Source organism: Nuphar pumila, chromosome 15, assembly GCF_984573655.1.
Source record: "Nuphar pumila chromosome 15, dmNupPumi1.hap1.1, whole genome shotgun sequence".
NCBI lineage: Eukaryota > Viridiplantae > Streptophyta > Magnoliopsida > Nymphaeales > Nymphaeaceae > Nuphar > Nuphar pumila.
This window is the reverse complement of record NC_143263.1, coordinates 29,652,720-29,670,994: the sequence shown is the minus strand read 5'-3', so window position 1 is coordinate 29,670,994 and position 18,275 is coordinate 29,652,720. Positions and strand designations below refer to the sequence as shown.

At 36.9% G+C, this 18,275-nt stretch overlaps 1 protein-coding gene across 1 annotated transcript in view; it reads right to left on the bottom strand.

Moving 5' to 3' along the window:
- The window catches only part of ATMND1 (Mnd1 family protein), a 42,518-nt gene extending 29,144 nt beyond the window's left edge, over positions 1–13,374 (bottom strand). Inside the window, exon 1 of the mRNA XM_089990457.1 lies at positions 13,342–13,374. Within this exon, the coding sequence (XP_089846583.1) occupies positions 13,342–13,374 (33 nt within the window). The remainder of the gene's footprint in view (positions 1–13,341) is intronic.
- Positions 13,375–18,275: the final 4,901 nt, after the last annotated feature.

Genomic DNA, 18,275 nt, shown 5'->3' with positions numbered 1-18,275 from the left:
ATGGGAATTGGGTCCAGTCCCATTCAATTATTTTATTTTTGTAACCCACACAATTGTTTGACTTTTTAAAACACAAATATATCGGTGGAACTATCTCTATTTAAAAAAAATGGTTAAAATTTTATATTTTCTAAGTTGAAAATTTTGGGGTGTTATATAGATAGAAGTGTGGCTAGATGCGTTGAAAATCTAACATCCACATTAGTAATCTATATTTTGAGTAAAAAACCAAATTAGATTGTTTTGGAGGTCAAAATCTTATTCAAAATGGGATCTACATGAAAAATAAGTTTTTTACTAAAAAAATCACTTTGTTTTGGTCATAACTTTGGATTAGAATGTCGGATTAGTCTAATCTTTGGCTTGTTTGAAAGATGAAATCCATTAGTTTAATTGATCTTTTGGACAAAAAACTTTAAAGATGCATTTTGAGGGCCAAAAAAGCAATTAGAGTTAGGATGTCTTTGAAATAAGGCAAAAATACTAGAAGTAAATGACTTGGCCAAAATTCAGGTGTCTACAACTAAGAGCTGAGCCTTTTACCGTTCGACTGACCCATATATATTCCCGATGCTTGAATTTATAAGCCCATTTGCAGCCTATGGATCTTTTACCCGGTGGTAAGGTACATATATTCCGGATACCATTTTTCTCTAATGCAATGATTTTTGCAACCATTGCTTCTTTCCAAAGTGGAAGTTTGACCACTTCACTAAAATTATGAGGCTTATCTTGGGAGAAAATGGCAGACAAGAACGTAAGAAGAGTAGCAATTTTTTTTTTTCTAATGATATAAAATGCTCAATGGAGTAGGCTTCACCTGAGGAGGGTTGATCACAGCAAGGTAAAGTTTTCATGGGCCTAGAGGACGCTGAGGAACAAACATAGTCTTTGAGGTAATTTGAACGAATATGGGTACACGAGGATCAACGAAGCTCAGAATGGGAACTAACATGAGATATGCCACCGTGAGTTTCATTTTGATGCATTTCAGGGGCATCATCATGAATAATTTGAGCGACTGAGTCTGTAATGTCTTGACTACTTATCATACAAGTTGGTCGAGATCTGGGTGAGGTAAGACGATTTGATCAAGATCATTTGAATTATGAACTTGATTTTGGAATCTAAAGTGAGACTCATGAAAAATAACATTCTGATTGGTAAATATGACATGAGATTCCAAGTCATATTCATGCCCACGTTGTCCAAACAGATATCCTACGAACACACAATGTTTGGCCCTAGGAGCAAATTTGTGGGGGAAGAGTTTATACTATAAACATAGCACAAGCACCCAAAGACACATGTGATCAAATTAGGATTTAGTTTTAAAAAAACATTTCATAAGGGGTTTAATTTTGCAAAATGAGAGTGGATAAGTGATTGATGATATAAGTAGCGGTTAAAATACATTGCCCCAAAATGATATTGGAAGATTGGCAGGAAACCATATGGCTCCGAAACCTCCAAAAGGCGATGATGTTTGTGCTTAACCTTGCCATTTTGTTGATGGGTTGAAACACAAGATCTTTGGTGGTAAATACCGTTTCAGTGAAAATATTCTTGCATCGTATGAGATAAAAATTCTATGCCATTATCCGAGCAAGCACATTGACCTTGAGTACCAAATTGGTTTTTGACCATGGCAGAAAATTTTGTTAAGAAATGATATGTCTCAGACTTATATCTCATGAGATATACCCATGTACAATGAAAAAAATCATCCACAATTGTCAAAAAATGGTGTGCACTTGTGTGTGATTGTATAGCCTATCCACCTCATATATGACAATGTATCAAAGAAAATGGTGAAGTGCTATGACCTGTGCTAACAAGAAAAGGAAAGTGTGTTTGTTTAGCACGATGGCATACATCACAAACAAGTTCAGATAGGAAAAAAATTCAGTCTTGTTTAGCTAACTTAGAGATGCATTCCTTGGACAGATGTCCCAGATGAAGTTGCCAAAGATAAGGAGTGGAACACTGGACAACATAACATGCATGAGAGTTGGGGTCCGATGGAATGTACTGGTATAGCCCATTACACACTTTACCCACTCCAATTAGCTTCCTCGTTGCAAGGTCCTGAAAAAACACAGAATTTTGGAAAAAAAATGGCAGCACAATTCAAGGATTAAGTTAGCTTACTAACATAGAAGATTAAACGGGAATGTAGGCACACAAAGTAACGTCTAAAAGAAGGATTTCGGGTGAAATTCTGGTTTCTAATGTAACTTCCAAGTTTTGGCGGAAGCTTGATAGGTTTGAGTTTAGAAAGAGGACTATAGATGGATGACGGATCAAGACACGGTATCATGTGATCAGATGCACCCGTGTGTATGATGCATGGACGAGGTTCATCATAAGGGTTATGAGAAACATTACCTGCAAAGTTTGTTGAAGTGGTATTCACGTCCACATTGAGAAAGGCAAGAAGAAGCTGCTTGTGTTGATCCGCCGACACTATAGGAAAATTGTTAATTAGCGATGGAAATTTGCGACGGATTAGCGAGAAAAAACTATTTGTCGCTAACATTCGAAATATTTGCAAAAGTAGCGACGAAAATATTTCCTTCGCTAAATCCGTCGCTACTTAGCGATGGATTAATGACAAAAATTTTCCGGCGTCAAAACACTAAAAAAATACTAGTTAGCGAGATAATTTTTCCGTCGCTAAATAGCAACAGATTAGCGACGAAAAAATTCTCTCGCTAATTCCGTCGATAAATTTCGATTTAAACCGTCCCACCTGAGGCGTGAAATTTTTCCTCCCTTCGTTTTTTCCTCCCCCCATTTGATTTAAACCGCCCTTCCTCTGACGACGCGCAGCGGGCCCCGGAGCCGTGACACTGGCGTCAGCCCTCCGAGCGTCCTCCTCCTCGTGCTACCTCTCTCCCGCGCCGTCCTCCTCCTCTCGGCAGTGCCCCTCGCTGGTCTCCACCGCCCGTCCTGCCTCTCCCTCGCCTGAGGCCCTCCGAGCGTGACTGGCGTCGGCCCCCACACCGTCCTTCTCCTCCCGCTACCTCTCCCCCGTGCCGTCCTCCTCCTCCCGGCGGTGCCCCTAGCCAGTCTCCACCGCCCGTCCCGCCTCTCCCTCGCCGGATCCTGTCTCCACTACGACCCCGAAAAGCTCACAGACGGTCAATCGACGCTGCTCCTCTACCCCCTCCCATGCGTCCACTCCTTCGCCAACAGTTTATTCTGTGAAGCGGGCGCCGAAGGTCCTCTGGCCATCGACACAGAGCTTGTCGGTCTCCTTCCAGGGGAGTCGTTCTCCCTCGCTCGATCGGCCGCCTGCGGCTACCTGCGTCCCTTCTCCCACCGTGATTGGCTCGCTGCGGAAGAGTGTCCCGACGTCGGAACGTGCCGGTTATGTGCAAAAAGTTTTGCTCCCTGCCAGAGAATGCGCCGGTAGAGAGCAATTTTTTTTATTTTTTAAATTTAACGACGGATTAGCAACAGATATTATCCATCGCTAATTTAAAATAGCGAAGGACTCGCGATGGATCATGCCCATCGCTAATCCGTCGTAAATTAGCGACGGATAAGTTTTGTCACTACTTAGCGTTGAAAAATTCGCGATGAAAGTTATCCATCGCTAATCCGACACTAATCCGTCACTAAACCATTTAGCGACAGATTAGCGTCAAATTAGCGACAAATTTAGGTTGTCGTTAATCCACAGGTTTCTTGTAGTGCAACAAGTGCAGCAACAAATACATGTTGGGTCAAGGATGGTGCAACAGGGACATGTTGGGTCGTGAGTGGTTCAATGGAGGTAGTGACATTTGGGGCTTTACTCGATCCCTCCCCCTTGGGTGAATTCTTGGGATGGTTTAAAGGGTAACCATGAAGAGCATAGCACCGAGATTTGTTATGACTCACCATACCACAATGTTCGGATTTTGGCCACGGTTGGTTCCCATCATGGTTCCCAGCACCACAATTTTGAAGAACAGTTTTTTGGCAAGACAAATGGCAGGGTGACCATTCCCTTTGGGATGAGTTTCCCGAATTATATCAAGCTACCCACATAAAATTCAACAAGGTGGAGGACGTTGGCATGCCTAATACAAATGTGTGAAACATTGTTTTAAGAAGAGACCCTTCAGAAGAGGTATTCTGGCAATAAACTGCACACGTCGGATTTGGAGGTCTATTTGACGCAACAACTGGATGTAATTGTTTGGATCCTATCCCCCGATGGAAAGTGCAATGCAACTTTTCTTTACATAACAATTGGCGACCCTTCCCCTGTTTGGATTACAAAAAAATCTTTTGGGGTGGATGGGGTGGGTTACCTCTGCATGGTTCGTTAACAGGAAGGTTAATCATTCATGAGAAGATACAAACGAAAAGTAGGTTGAAACGATGTGGTTCTAACCTGGCCAACGGATACTCCTTTTGTTTCTGTCATGAGGAAACCATTCAACATCTCTTTTGGGACTGTCCCTTCTTAAAGATTTTGTTGCATCAGCTTTGGGATGATATGGGCATTTCTTGGGATGCCCCGCACTTCCCTCGAGAGGTCTTGATTGCAAATCACCTCAAGCATAAAGGAAATACATGGAGGTTCGTATGGCTGGTTTAGGTGTTGACGGCCCGGAAGATTATTTGGCTTGTACTAAATCAATGCATCTTTAGGAATGCAAAGCAAAGATTTGATCGCCTACTTCAGCTGAAATGGGAGATTGCTATTAGGGTGCACATAAAATGGACAAACCAAGATTTTTAGTGGATTGGCGCAAACATGACTCTCATCTGATGTTTGACAGAAACATTCACACCCTAATTTGGGACCTCGAGAGTCTAAGTCTGGTTGGTATTACTTTTCAAAGGAAAAGCATACAAAGTTCACACATAAAAAACATGGCTAAATTTTTCTTCTAATAATTGAATCTCTTTCTCAAAGTTCATCATTTATGCGAAAATAATGATTACATAACGATTCAATGATAAGAAAATATATTAACAAGTACTCTGTTGCAAAGTCGATCACGTCTAGCCTACGCTAGTGTACTTGAAACCTACAATTGTAATTATACAGAGGGTGAGTCTACAACTCAGTAAAAAAGAATTATAAGTAAAGAATAATTATAAGCAAATAATGACTTTAACTTATAACTGTAGTGGACTTCAAGCCCCTAGTCTGAGTTTAGTTTTTGACACACTATACAAGGTTTGTATGTTTTAAATCTTTTCCATTAACTCTTTCAATCAAACACTCATTCACACCAAACTATAATACTAGGTTATATCGATCATAGCCGTCTATGGGAGCAACAACCTATATGGAACACCCCGATTCTAAAATATTAGCTAGACTATGAACCATACACTCTCAGTGATCCTCGGATCACCAGGCACTACAGTGAAACAATAGGGGGACCCCATCGATAGCTAGCTAGGAGGTCAGGCTAAAACTCAATCTCGGCATGGTTTATGTTACATCCTAACCATAATGACTTTCAGCCATTCATGGTTGTCTAAAGTCCTAAATACTATGTGAATATAACCCTAAGTCATATTTTAAGTTTATTACATTGAACCTTACTCTCAAGCTCATGTTTCACTCATTCTCTCATGAGTGATATCGTGAAATAATAATGACAAATGTTACTCTCAACCTCAGAATGATATTAGGGTTCACACTTTGTATCATGCTAACTATGTAACAAGGTAAAACCTTTACATCGTTAAATCACCGATGTCCTACTCTCTATGGTGGTTGCACTCTGACCATGAACTAGGTAGCCCTTTCCATAAGTCACCACTTTTGGGATTTAATGGGTTATGCATGCTTATATCAATGTAAAATTTATATTATATAACTATATTCAAGGGACTCAAGGCTAATCATAATCTCATCACAATGCATGTTATTTGCATATTATAACATATATATGTTACCATAAAAACAATATATTTCTAGTATGCATGACATATCATGACTAACATGTGCATTTAATCATCTCATTACAATAATCTCATGCATGATCAATTTATGCATATCATATTAATACTCAAGAGCCATACTTCTAAACATGTTAATGTGCAACATTATTCATAACATGCAATACAATATAGTTTGTTCACAATTAAGATTACATATAATATCCCTTACCTCGAGTATGAATGTGGTGCTCTCATCACAGTCAAGTTTCAAGAGGCTCAAACAATAAGATCTGATCATCACACAAGCATATTTATATTAATATACATAAGTTCTTTATATTTTGAAAAAATTATCAAAATACCCCTTCTAAGTTGACTTGTCAGACCTTAAAATTTTTTGCCCTAATTTGACCAGAACTAGAGAATAAGAAGATTCTCTTCAATGATATAAGTCCAACACACCAAACATCACTCAATTATGAGTTTAGAGTGTAAAGTTTTGCTTATTTTACTTAATCAGATATTGGATACTGATGATGCATGACATATACATCATTTTCATAAAATATTCATGCATTTTTACATGTTTTTAATGATTTAGAACCCATGTATTGATGTATTTAGGTATAAAGAGGTCATAATTCGAATTTCACTCGAATCAGAACCCAGTCCCTTATGAGAAGCATCATGGTAAATAGTACAACTTCCAGATCTAAAAAGTAAGACAAAAACTAGAGCAATGGTCAAACACTTCTTTATCTCTGAAAAACTCCGCTCACACTTGTCATTCTACTCAAACTTTATGTCTTTCTTAGTGAGTTTGGTCATTTAAGTTGCCAACATAAAAAATTCTTTCACGAATCATTGGTAGTACCCAGCCAATTCTAAGAAACTATGAATCTCTGTAGGATTCTTAGGTCTATCTAGATTGGTGACTGCTTCAATCTTCGTAGGGTCTACCATAATTCTCTTTTTGGATACGATATGACCAAGGAAAGACATATGCTTCAACCAAAATGCACACTTTAAAAATTTAGCATAGAGCTGATATTCTCTAAGTGTCTGTAGAACTATCTTGAGATGTTCTTCGTGTTGCTCCCTCGTGGTTAAATAAATGAGAATGTTATAAATAAATACTACCACGAACTTACCCAAATATGGTATAAAAATTGTTCATCATATCCATGAAAGTTGTTAGTGCATTAGTCATAACAAAATGCATGAAAAAAACTCATAATGGTCGTATCTTGATAAGAAAGTGGTCTTAGCCACATCTTTTTCCTTAATTTTCAGTTGATGGTAGCTCAATCACAAATCCAACTTCGAGAAGCATGCAACCCCTTGAAGTTGATCGAATAAGTCATCAATCCACGATAAAGAATATTTATTCTTTATGATCATTATGTTCAATTGTCGATAATCAATACACATTCGCAGTGATCCGTCCTTCTTCTTGACAGACAAAATTCTAGCACCCTAAGGAGATACCGATGATAATCAACCACAAAGGTGCAACTGGTAATCGTTTTACAAAAGTTGATGTGGTAAAACTATGTGTAGTTCTAGAGTCAAACAACACATGTGCTAAAATATCATAAATTGGGAGTGTACCTTTAATTACCTTAGGGTTGGTAAGAGATTCTTTAAGAGAAGCCACCTATGCACGACCTGGTACTACGAACTTCTACTTTGGGGCTGCACCGTTTCTCCAGTCAGACTGTGGGTAGTCGTCGACATAGTGACCCATCTACTGGTAGTTAAAGCACTTGACATTCCTTAGGTATCACTAGCCTTCGTGCCTCTGAAGACCATAAGTCCTGCATGAACTGTTTAAGTGGACCGACTTCTAAGTTTTCTGCCTCTTAGCTTGTTGGCTTCTAAAATTCTTGACTTGCTTACCCTGGATCTGACCTTTATAGTGCCTCTTCTGCTCCCACCAAAACTTTCCTTTATACTAAAACTTTCTTCGAGAGGACTCACCAACATCGCTGACATTATATTTGGCCTTCTCTTTAGTCTTGGGTTTTTCCTTTTCTTGGGGCTTCTCATTTGTCCTCAACTCCCAAAATTCATACCTTAAAGCATAGTCCATGAGCCAATTATATTTCTTTATTTGTTGTGACTCTGCCAACCTTAGAAGTTTGGGTCTCAAGCCCCTCTCAAAGTGTCTGCACTTCTCTTTCTCGTTCGCCACCAAGGACTTGGCAAAATAGGAAAAAACAGTTAAATTCGGTCGTATACTGGGCTACAATCATGTCTCCTTGCTTCAACTTTCTAAATTCTTTCTCTTTCTCTACCCTCTAACACTTCAAAAAGAATTGTTTGTAGAACCTCCTCATGAAGGTGGACAAAGACAAATAAGTGTCCTGCTCTAGAGTGTCTCAGATAGTCCTCCACCAGTGTTTCACATCATTTGTCAAGTTCAATACTGTTATCCATACTCTTTGATCCTCCAAACACTGAATGACATCTAAGACTTTTTCTACTTGCATAAGCTAATTCTTTACTGCGACGCTATCAGGAGTGTCATTAAAAAGTAGAGGCTGCACATTCTTGAACCTTTCAACCCAAGAGGTGATGCCTGAAATGATCATTTGAAGTTGTCCTTATTGAGCTTGAGTGGTTTGCAAAAGCTCGTATATGATGCAATTTATAGTATAATCAGGAGGTATCCTCATGTTTTCTTCTTCTGAGCTTCTTGTCGGTGATTCTTGTGGGATCTCCATACTCTCTTCTCTATCACCGCGTGGAGCATGCCTCTCAGAGGTGCAGAAAGATGAGGGTGCTCTTTGAACTGATGCACTTCCCAAGGTGCAAGATGATGAAGGCTCCCTCCAGAATGGTTCACCAAGGCACTCTCTATCACTAGTCAATGCATCAAGCTGCCCTATCTCTCGTTTGGTGGCTACAATGTTCTTAATAAGTTAGAACGTTATTCTACGAGTAACCATATATACTGCATTGAAATCATCACGTAATTGATTTATCATTATTTAAGTCAGTTAGGTTATTTTTGCATAATTTTCTATTATATGCATGTAATTATTATACTCATTTAGTCAAAAGTATTTTATTTCATTAATCATCCCAGTACACATAAAGAAAATAATACTAGACAATGCAAGAAGGAAACAAACCAAAATAAGAGATAATTAGACTAGACCAAATAAAACTAAGCATTCCCAAATGCAACATCATATCACTCCTCAATCCATCTGAAACTTACTTATCTCCTTGAACTCATTCACATCTGCTGAGAGTGAGGCATAGAAAGATCACTCATGTTGTATGATGGTGAAGCAGAAGTGTAAGTTGGTGATGCGGGGTGAACCATGAGATCTTCAGGCATATAAAGAGTACCCACATTGTATTGAGGCAAAACATGAGTGTAGTTAGGTGAGGTGGGCGAGAGTAAAATCTTCATGCTCGCCTCCTTCTCACAAACTTTCCGATGTTGCTCATCTTTCTGCTACTTCTGTGCTACTTCCATTCACTTGTGTAGCATTCCATGCTACCTCTGCATCCTAAATTGTCGCCCTCCTAGTTTCTTCAGTAAGAAACCCTATGGCTGCATTTGAAATTCATTGATTGGCCGTGCTCATGGCAACCACATAGCTGGTTTAGGACATATATCATCTTCATGCACTAGCCATCCCAGACCCTCTCTAAGACACATAGTTTGCGCTAGAGAATGCTCTTCTTATGACTCCTCCTCAAGCCACCTTCCAGTCCATTACCATTCACCCACGCACTGACAAAGCTCTTTAATGATGGGATTGGTGAGTCTCTCGCCCATAAGGCTAGAATTGTCACCCATAGGACTGTTGTTGTCGCTCCTAAGTAGAGTCAGGATCGTTCTGTCAGAACACAACTCTTTCCCTAGCTATGATATAGATCGACGAGGGTTGTGGTGTCAACTCTCTCACAATTTGAGCCATGCTCACCATGACTCCAGTAGCTATTATCATTGCAGTGACAAACTCTTTTCTTCCTACGATTGACAACTCAGAAGGTTCTTGTGCTCTAGAGTCTCCGTGATTATCGCACTCACTAGCCATTCTTAATCACAAAATAACCTACTCACTATCGTGTTTTTAGCGATCATAGACTTATACTATATTCTATGTCATTGAACTTGCTCTGAATAATAAACATTTTTATGTGAACCTGACTTTGATATCATTTTGTAAAACCTTGATCTGGGACTTCGAGAGTCTATGTTCGATTGATATTACTTTACAGAGGGAAAGCATACAGAGTTTAGACAGAAAAAAATGGCTATTTTTTTAATAGCTCAATTTCTTTATCAAAATTCATCATTCATAATATGCATAAATAATGATTACATAATTATTCAATGATAAGGAAATAAACTAACAAATACTCTATTGTGAAGTCGGAGTAGCTGATCACATCCTACCTGCACTAATATGCCTGGAACCTACAATTTTAATTATATAGGGTGTGAGTCTATAACTCATTAAATAATAATTATAAGCAAATAATGACTTTAACTTACAACTGTAGAGGACTCTAAGCCCCTAGTCTAAGTTTGGTTTTTGACAAACCATATAAGGTTTGCATGTTTTAATTTTCCCTCTTTAACTTTATCAATCAAACACTCACTCACACTATACTATAACACTAGGTTGACTATACCGGTCATAATCATCTATGGGCATAGCAACCTGTGTAAAATACCTCAATTCTATAATGTTGGCCAGACTATGAACCATATACTCCTAGTGATTCCCGGATCAATAGGCACTGCAGAGAAACAACAAGGGGGACCCCATCGATAGTTAGCCAGAAGGTCAGGCTCAAACTCAATCTCAGCATGGTTCATGCTATATCCTAACCATAATGACTTTCAACCATCCATGGTTATCTAGAATCATAAATATTGTGTGAATATAACCCTAAGTCATATTTTAAGTTCATTACATTGAACCTTACTTTCAAGCTTGTGTTTTACTCATTCTCTCATGAATGATATCGTGAAATAATCACGATGAATCTCACTCTCAATCTCAGAATGACATTAGAGTTCATACTTTGTATCATACAAAGCATGCCACAAGATAGAGTCTCTACATCGTTAAACCATCGATGACCCACTCTCTATGGTGGCTACACTTTGTCTGTGAACCAGGTAGACATTTTCATAGGTCGTCACTTTCAAGATTTAAGTGGTTATGTATACTCATATTAATGTAAAATTCACATGACATGACTAGATTCAAGGGACTCAAGGCTAATAACAATGCATGTTATTTGCAGATTATAACATAGATATGTTATCACAAAAATATTTTTTTTTTAATATGCATGACATATATCATGACTAACATGTGCATATAATTATCTCATTACAATAATCTCATGCATGATCATTTTATGCATATCATGTTAACACTCAAAAGCTACATTTCTAAACATGCTAAAGTGCAACATTAATTATAACATGCAATGAAATATGGTTTGATCACAACTAAGATTACTTATAATATCCCTTACTTCGAGTACGAATGTTGTGCTTTAGTCATAATCGAGTCTCAAGAGGCTCTAACAATATGATCTGATCATCACAAAAGCATGTTCATATTAATACATATAACTTCTTTATATTTTAACAAAATTACCAAAATACTCCTCTTGAGTTGACTCATCAGACCTCAATTTGTGTGTGCATGATTTGACCAGAATCATAGAATAAAAAGATTCTCTTCTACGATATGAGTCTAACACACCAAACCTCACTCAATTTTGAGTTTTGAGTGTAAAGTTATGTCTATTTTACTTAATCGGATATTGGGTACATATAGGGGCATTTTGGTTATTTTAACTCTTATGATTTGACTTGTCTCATCCTAAGTCAAAATAGGTTCGACCTAAGTTTATAAATACTAGGTTTATTGAACCTAGTCGCGACACCAAAATTCAATTGGATTCTCAAAATTCATAACTAATCACAAACTGGATCTAGATCTATTTTTGATATGGATTCAGATCTATTTCTGATCTGGATCCAAAACTTTTAGATTGGATCTAGACCCAGTTTTGATTTGGATAGAACACTAATCTAAACCAGATCCAGTTATGCTCTGAATCTAGATTTGTCAGACAGGATCCTGACCCCAATTTATCTAGATCTAGTTCAATTTAGATCAGTATTGATTGACTAGATCAAATTGGACCCAGATTTGATTTGGTCAAGATCAGACCAAATCCAAACAAAGAACTGAGACCCAGTTAGACCCGACTCGGTTTGTTTCACACCCAGATCAATTCAGTCAGATTGAGTCGGTACGATCGAGTCAGACCGATTAAGATTTTTTTTTGTTTACCTGGTTCAGTGTGGGTCGCATTCAGATCGACCCAAGTCAAATAACTAAAGGGGCAGAAAGGGCACAACCCCTCTTTCAATTTCTTCTTCTCTGTTGCAGAGGAGTCAGCGACCAAAGCCAACCCTCTCTCTCTCTCGACAATAAGACCGACAACCATAGCTACCGGCTTGGTTTTTTTTCTGTAATTTGCCGGTCGCCATGGCTGCCGGCCCTCTGAACAATCAGAAAAAAAGGAGGAAAAAAAAAACATACATGCTGATCATCGCCGCAGTTTCGGTAAGCCTCTTTCCCTCTCTCTACAACTCGTTTTCGTTTTTTTTTTTTCTTCTCACCCTCTCTATGTATTGAGGGGTGGGGTGCTCACCATGGGTGAGCATAAAGCTCTTTTCAATTGTCGATAGTGAGGGGCAAGGTTTATTCTTATCTTTTTGTGATTATGGGGAATGTGGTTTCCGTAAATAGGGAAAACTGTCTTTCCTTATCTTTGATTTTTTTTTAACTTTTCCTCGTCGGGTGATTTTACAAACGTCCTGTGATATGGGATTGTTAGGTTGATCGGCTCTTTGTTTTTTGATTTATGTTCTGTGATTCGTGGTTGGAGATAGCTCATGGCTGTCACTTTTTTGTTTTTCACTACTCTGACTTGTTCTTTGATGCTTATTTTTTTTTTGTCAAAAAAAAAAAAAATACACAAAAACAATGGATCGTGTGTCCTTTTAGCCATGTCTTGTCCATGTGACAAAGGACAAGGCTATAAATTGGAGCTTGGAATCATCAATTATCCAGGTCCCACTTGTCTTTGGGGTCAGAACGGCCGTCCATTTCCAAATAATTGCATTGAACAAGTCAACGGAGACGCTATTTAAACTTGCTTACCCCTTACAGCCTTCCAATTCCAAATAATTGCATTAAACAAGTCAAGGGAGAAGCTAGCTGTGGCAATTCTGCTATTTAAACTCTCACTCCTTACGGCCGTTCAATTCCAAATAATTGCATTGAACAAGTCAAGGGAGAAGCTAGCTGTGGCATTTCTGCTATTTAAACTTGCTTACTCCTTATTCTGGATGCCATCTGCAGACCTTTGCACTGTACTCACCTTGGCCTTTATCATCTCTGCCGATTCCCACATCTTCCTAACAGACTAAGAAAGATGGAAATCTAAATTTAAAGAAGATGGTGAATCAAGTTGAAGTTGGTTTCATTCTACTATTGCTGGCGGTTCTCTTTGTGACTTTAGTTGATGGCCAAATTAGTAAGCTTTCTCTGCATTCATTTTGAATATTTTTTTTCACGTTCCTTTCAAACATTGGCTATTTGATGATTAGTGGCTTCAAAATCTGAACATATAGCAATTACATCCCATGTTTTGACAATGAGAATGCTGAACTCAGAGTCAAGTGGGCATTTTGGTTAGCTTCAGTAGCAGAGCCAACTCTTGCAAATGGGCCGAGCCACTTTGGGTTACTCTTAAGTTTGGCTATTTAGATGGTTTTCATTCGTTTGGTGATGTTTGATTAACGCCATTTCTGGAAGCAGTGAAAGTGTTCACAGAAAAAATCGACTCGTCCTATCAAAAAGTTTACATCATATACATTTGTCCGTCAAGATTGAAAGTAAAAATGAAGGGAACCGTGAACATATTGATAATTTTAAAACATTATAAAACGATTTCATTTTATAGCTATTAAGAATTCTATATAATCTTCGTTTCTTTGCTGGATGGGGGTGTGATATCTCATCACGCACCATCAACGTGAGCTGTTATAAGCTATTTATGCTTTAATGATATTTATTTTGTTCCCTTAGAAACAGAAAGAAAAGTAGGACGTTTGAGAGAGAAGTTATAAATGGTGGGAACTCATTAAATTTTGAAAATATTACAATGTGCCATGTAACACTTTTTTTTTTTTTGATGAAAACTCTATGCAAATGCCCTTACAAATTTATAATTACTTTCTCAACTCACATGACAAGAATGCGCTTCTGCTTTTATATTATTTGGCAATAGGATTTGGTGTCCTCTTATTTATACGCTAAGGTGGAGAGGTTCTTGTTATTTATAGACGTGAAAATCGTGCAAGTATCATATGAAAAAATTTCAGTCGTTGAAAACATGGGAAGACTTTTCCCATTCCCAAACTTGGCCTTAAACCTTCCAAGCTCATAGGTTTGCATGTAAATTTAAAAACAAAAATCTCAACGCACATTCAAGTCGGATTTTGGAAAATGTCATATGTTTGATCCAGATCATATAGTCACAAATCTCACTGTCCAGATTTTCTTGGAAAAGGAGAATCTTGCAATAAATTAAAAAAATTTGTTTTCTGATAAAAAAATTCTCCCAATCAGTATATTTTCTCCTTTAAAAATGAATAAATAAATCTATGAAAAATATAAAAACATTAAATATTAAAAATATATATCAGATATATAAATATCACATTAATAACATGTTAATTTTATGATAGAAAACATGATATTTTCAAAATAGGAGACATTTTGAAAATATCACGTTTTTGTCAACATTATATTGGTTTTTGAAAATTGGGAGATTTTTTTAAATGAAAAGTTGGGAGATTTAAAAATGCCCAATATTTGTGACTATGATTCAGATCAATGCTTTCTATCAATTTTCTAAAATAGAAATTTTGTCGGCATGAGAAAATATTGGATATTTTAGAAAACATTTATTTTCTCCACTTCACCGGCTGGACAGGAAGGAAGGAGCTATTCATCCCTAGAAAGGGGCCACCTGCATTAATGGCTTACGTAGAGAGTAGGTTAAACTATTTATTATATAAAAGCTATGTTTTAGTCCTACTTCGGTGAATGAATGGAGGGATGACCCTTTTTCCAACCGTGATGTCCTCCTTAAGATTAAAAGAAAGGGTTGATCAATGAACCTGCCATTTTCAGTTTTTATTGTTAGCATTCTTTGGGTTTCAACATGTTGCCAAATTTTTTTTGGTTTTGTTTACACTGTCAGTTGCTCAAGCAGCGCTTATTTTGTCCTCATAAATTCTGACCATAGGGAGTTAGTGATATATATATATATATATATATATATATATATATATATATATATATATATATATATATATATATATATATATATATATATATATATATATATATATATATATATATAGGTTTAGACCGAACTTAGGCCTGGGCTCTAAACTCATTTTCATTTTTTTTACATATTTATGTTTAAAATGCGACCTGCAATGTCTAGAATCAAAGCCTAAGGCTTTTTTAAATTAGCGATTCTACAACATGATAAGTGAAAAAACAGGCTTTAAAAGATATCTCCTAAATATATCATTGTATTTAATTAGTCTACTCAGCTGAGTTAAGTTGAGCACCCGGCCGTGATTATACTCGGCTCAGAAAATCAACGTGTGCTAGCCTGTATTCTACTTTTTTTCTTTTCCCTTTTTTGATAGTCCAAGAGGGATAACCCACCTAGGATTCGAACATGAGATCCCCTTGGTTGTGACAGTGGGGTCTAGCCGTCCAGCAACCACATTCGACTCCTGGCTTGTGTTCTATTGGTAAAAAAAAAATATTATATATATATATATATATATATAGATATATATATATATATATAGAGAGAGAGAGATGGGGTAGGTGTGAAATTGGTAGGTGTTAAATGGGGTTTTCTGCCATTTTAGTATTTTTTTTTTGCAGTTCCGACCCCATAAATGTGTTGGGCATGGTTGATTTACAAGGAATCCACATCTCGATCATGTGTTTTTGATGAGAAAATAATATTTGGAGCCTAAAAAAATTATAAAGATTTTTGGACCGTTGATTTTTTGAACCTTATAAAAACCGACCCATGTGTTGGAATCAAACACTTCAAGAGTTGATCCCTATAAAATCAATTACATGTTGGCGAAAACCGGAATGTAGAAAACAAAAACACATACTAGTAGCCGCCATAGTGGAAAATGGACAAAAGGAGTATTGACACAGGTGCTTGACATTCTTCACATCCTATCGATGCCCACGATAAGCCCAGGCCATCAAATCGATTGTGAGCAAGACCCTGAACTCAATGAGAGAAAGAGACCACCCTTGGTTGTACTCATCAAGCAACCATGCCTCAATTTATAGTGGGAGGAGAGTGGGGAGGGGGTTACATATATGGAATTCATGTATGTGAACCCTTTAGATGTCACATTCACATAACCCCCTCCCCACTAACTCCCTACTAATGCCTTCATTAGTGACTTGTGTCAAACCGGGTCACTTAGGGTTGGACCGATCCAAAATATTCAACATTCTCTCACTTGATCCATTGACACGGAAAGACACAAAATCGAAGTTCTTTATTCTTATCTCGATCCAATTTTCATGTGGCCTCACATGTTATCCGGTATCACAAGAATGAATCATATGGGTCATGGAGATGAATACCTCTGTATGAAATGTCATATTTCTGTGTATTACAATATAATTCATTTTTGGTGTTCTAGCATATTAAGATTACTTTTATAAAAGGTTGGTCTCTAACCCATTCTATTGATCTTTTAATATTATTATTTTATTATTCTCTTTACCCAAATGAGAAATTCTTTATACATAATCAACAATACACAAAGCCATAGAGAATCATTTTAGCTTCACAAATGTGATCACATATGACTATAATGTATTGTCATACATCAGAAAGAATCAAACAGACCCATCCCCTTTACACACTGAGAATGTAATCATGGTACTAGTCATTTAATAAGGAGATCCAATCATTTCTTTTATACCGATTATATCATTACACACAAAATAATTATCAGTCATTTCTTTAACAACAAAATATTTTAACTCTATGTGTTGACACAAGGTTGAGTTCTTATTGTTATTCGAGAAGGACACAACAAATTTATTATCACAAAAGATATATAGTGGCCTCTCAATAGAGTCCACAATCCTAAGACTCATAATGAAGTTTCTTATCCAAATGACCTAAGATGAAGTCTCGTATAGAGCAATGAATTCCACTTCTATGTTATGTACAATAGTTGTAGACTCTTTTGCACTTTTCTATTAGATGACACTACTTGCTTGTAGGAAGATGTATCTAGTTGTGAACTTTTTATTATCGAGACATCCTCCCAAGTATGCACAACTAGACATCTTCATATGCACATATATGATAAATAAGGTTTCCTACCAGTCCATAGCTTGTAAGGAGTCGTTTGGGCAACCTTTGTAGAAACTTTATTTAATATGTGCACTATTGTCTTAAGAACTTCACTCCACAGGATCAAGAGAAGGTTTGAGTGATTCAACATCGCTTAAACCATTTTCTTAAGCTTACAATTCCTTCTTTTAGCTACATCATTCTACTAAACGCTACCAAACATGATGTATTGATGTATAATATATTTCTCTTTTAAAAATTACGCTAATGACCTTTTTTTTATCTTATCTCAATGACATGATTATAATATTCACCACCTTTATGAGACCTAACAAGTTTAATAATTTTGCTCATCAATTTCTCTACTTTTTTCTTGAAGTCATTAAAAACTTGAAAGGCTACAAATTTTTCAAATAATAAGTAAATATACATATATTATGAGTAACTGTCTATAAAGGTGACAAAATATTTTTCACCCGTGTAACATGAGAAAAAAGGTTTAAAAACATTCATATGAACAATCTCTAAATTTCCATCATTGTGTTTGACATATTTCTTATATGTGTTAGATTGCTTAGCCCTTATACAAACAACACATGGTTTAGTATTTGTGATATCAAAGAATTCAAGAATCCTTTCTTTCACAAGTCTTTGGACTTTATCTTTTGAGACGTGTTCCAACATTTGATGCAAAAGCAAATAGGATTGATCATTATTTAGGCCACGTTTATTGATAAGCATCGTGTTTTCAATAGAGTGAGATTCTCGAATTTGAAATTTGGTTTTCAAAAGATACAAATCATCACACACATATGCATAACCTATATGAATAAAATTTTTAACAATAATAAGCTTAGAGTTTTCAAATTTAAAAATAAAAC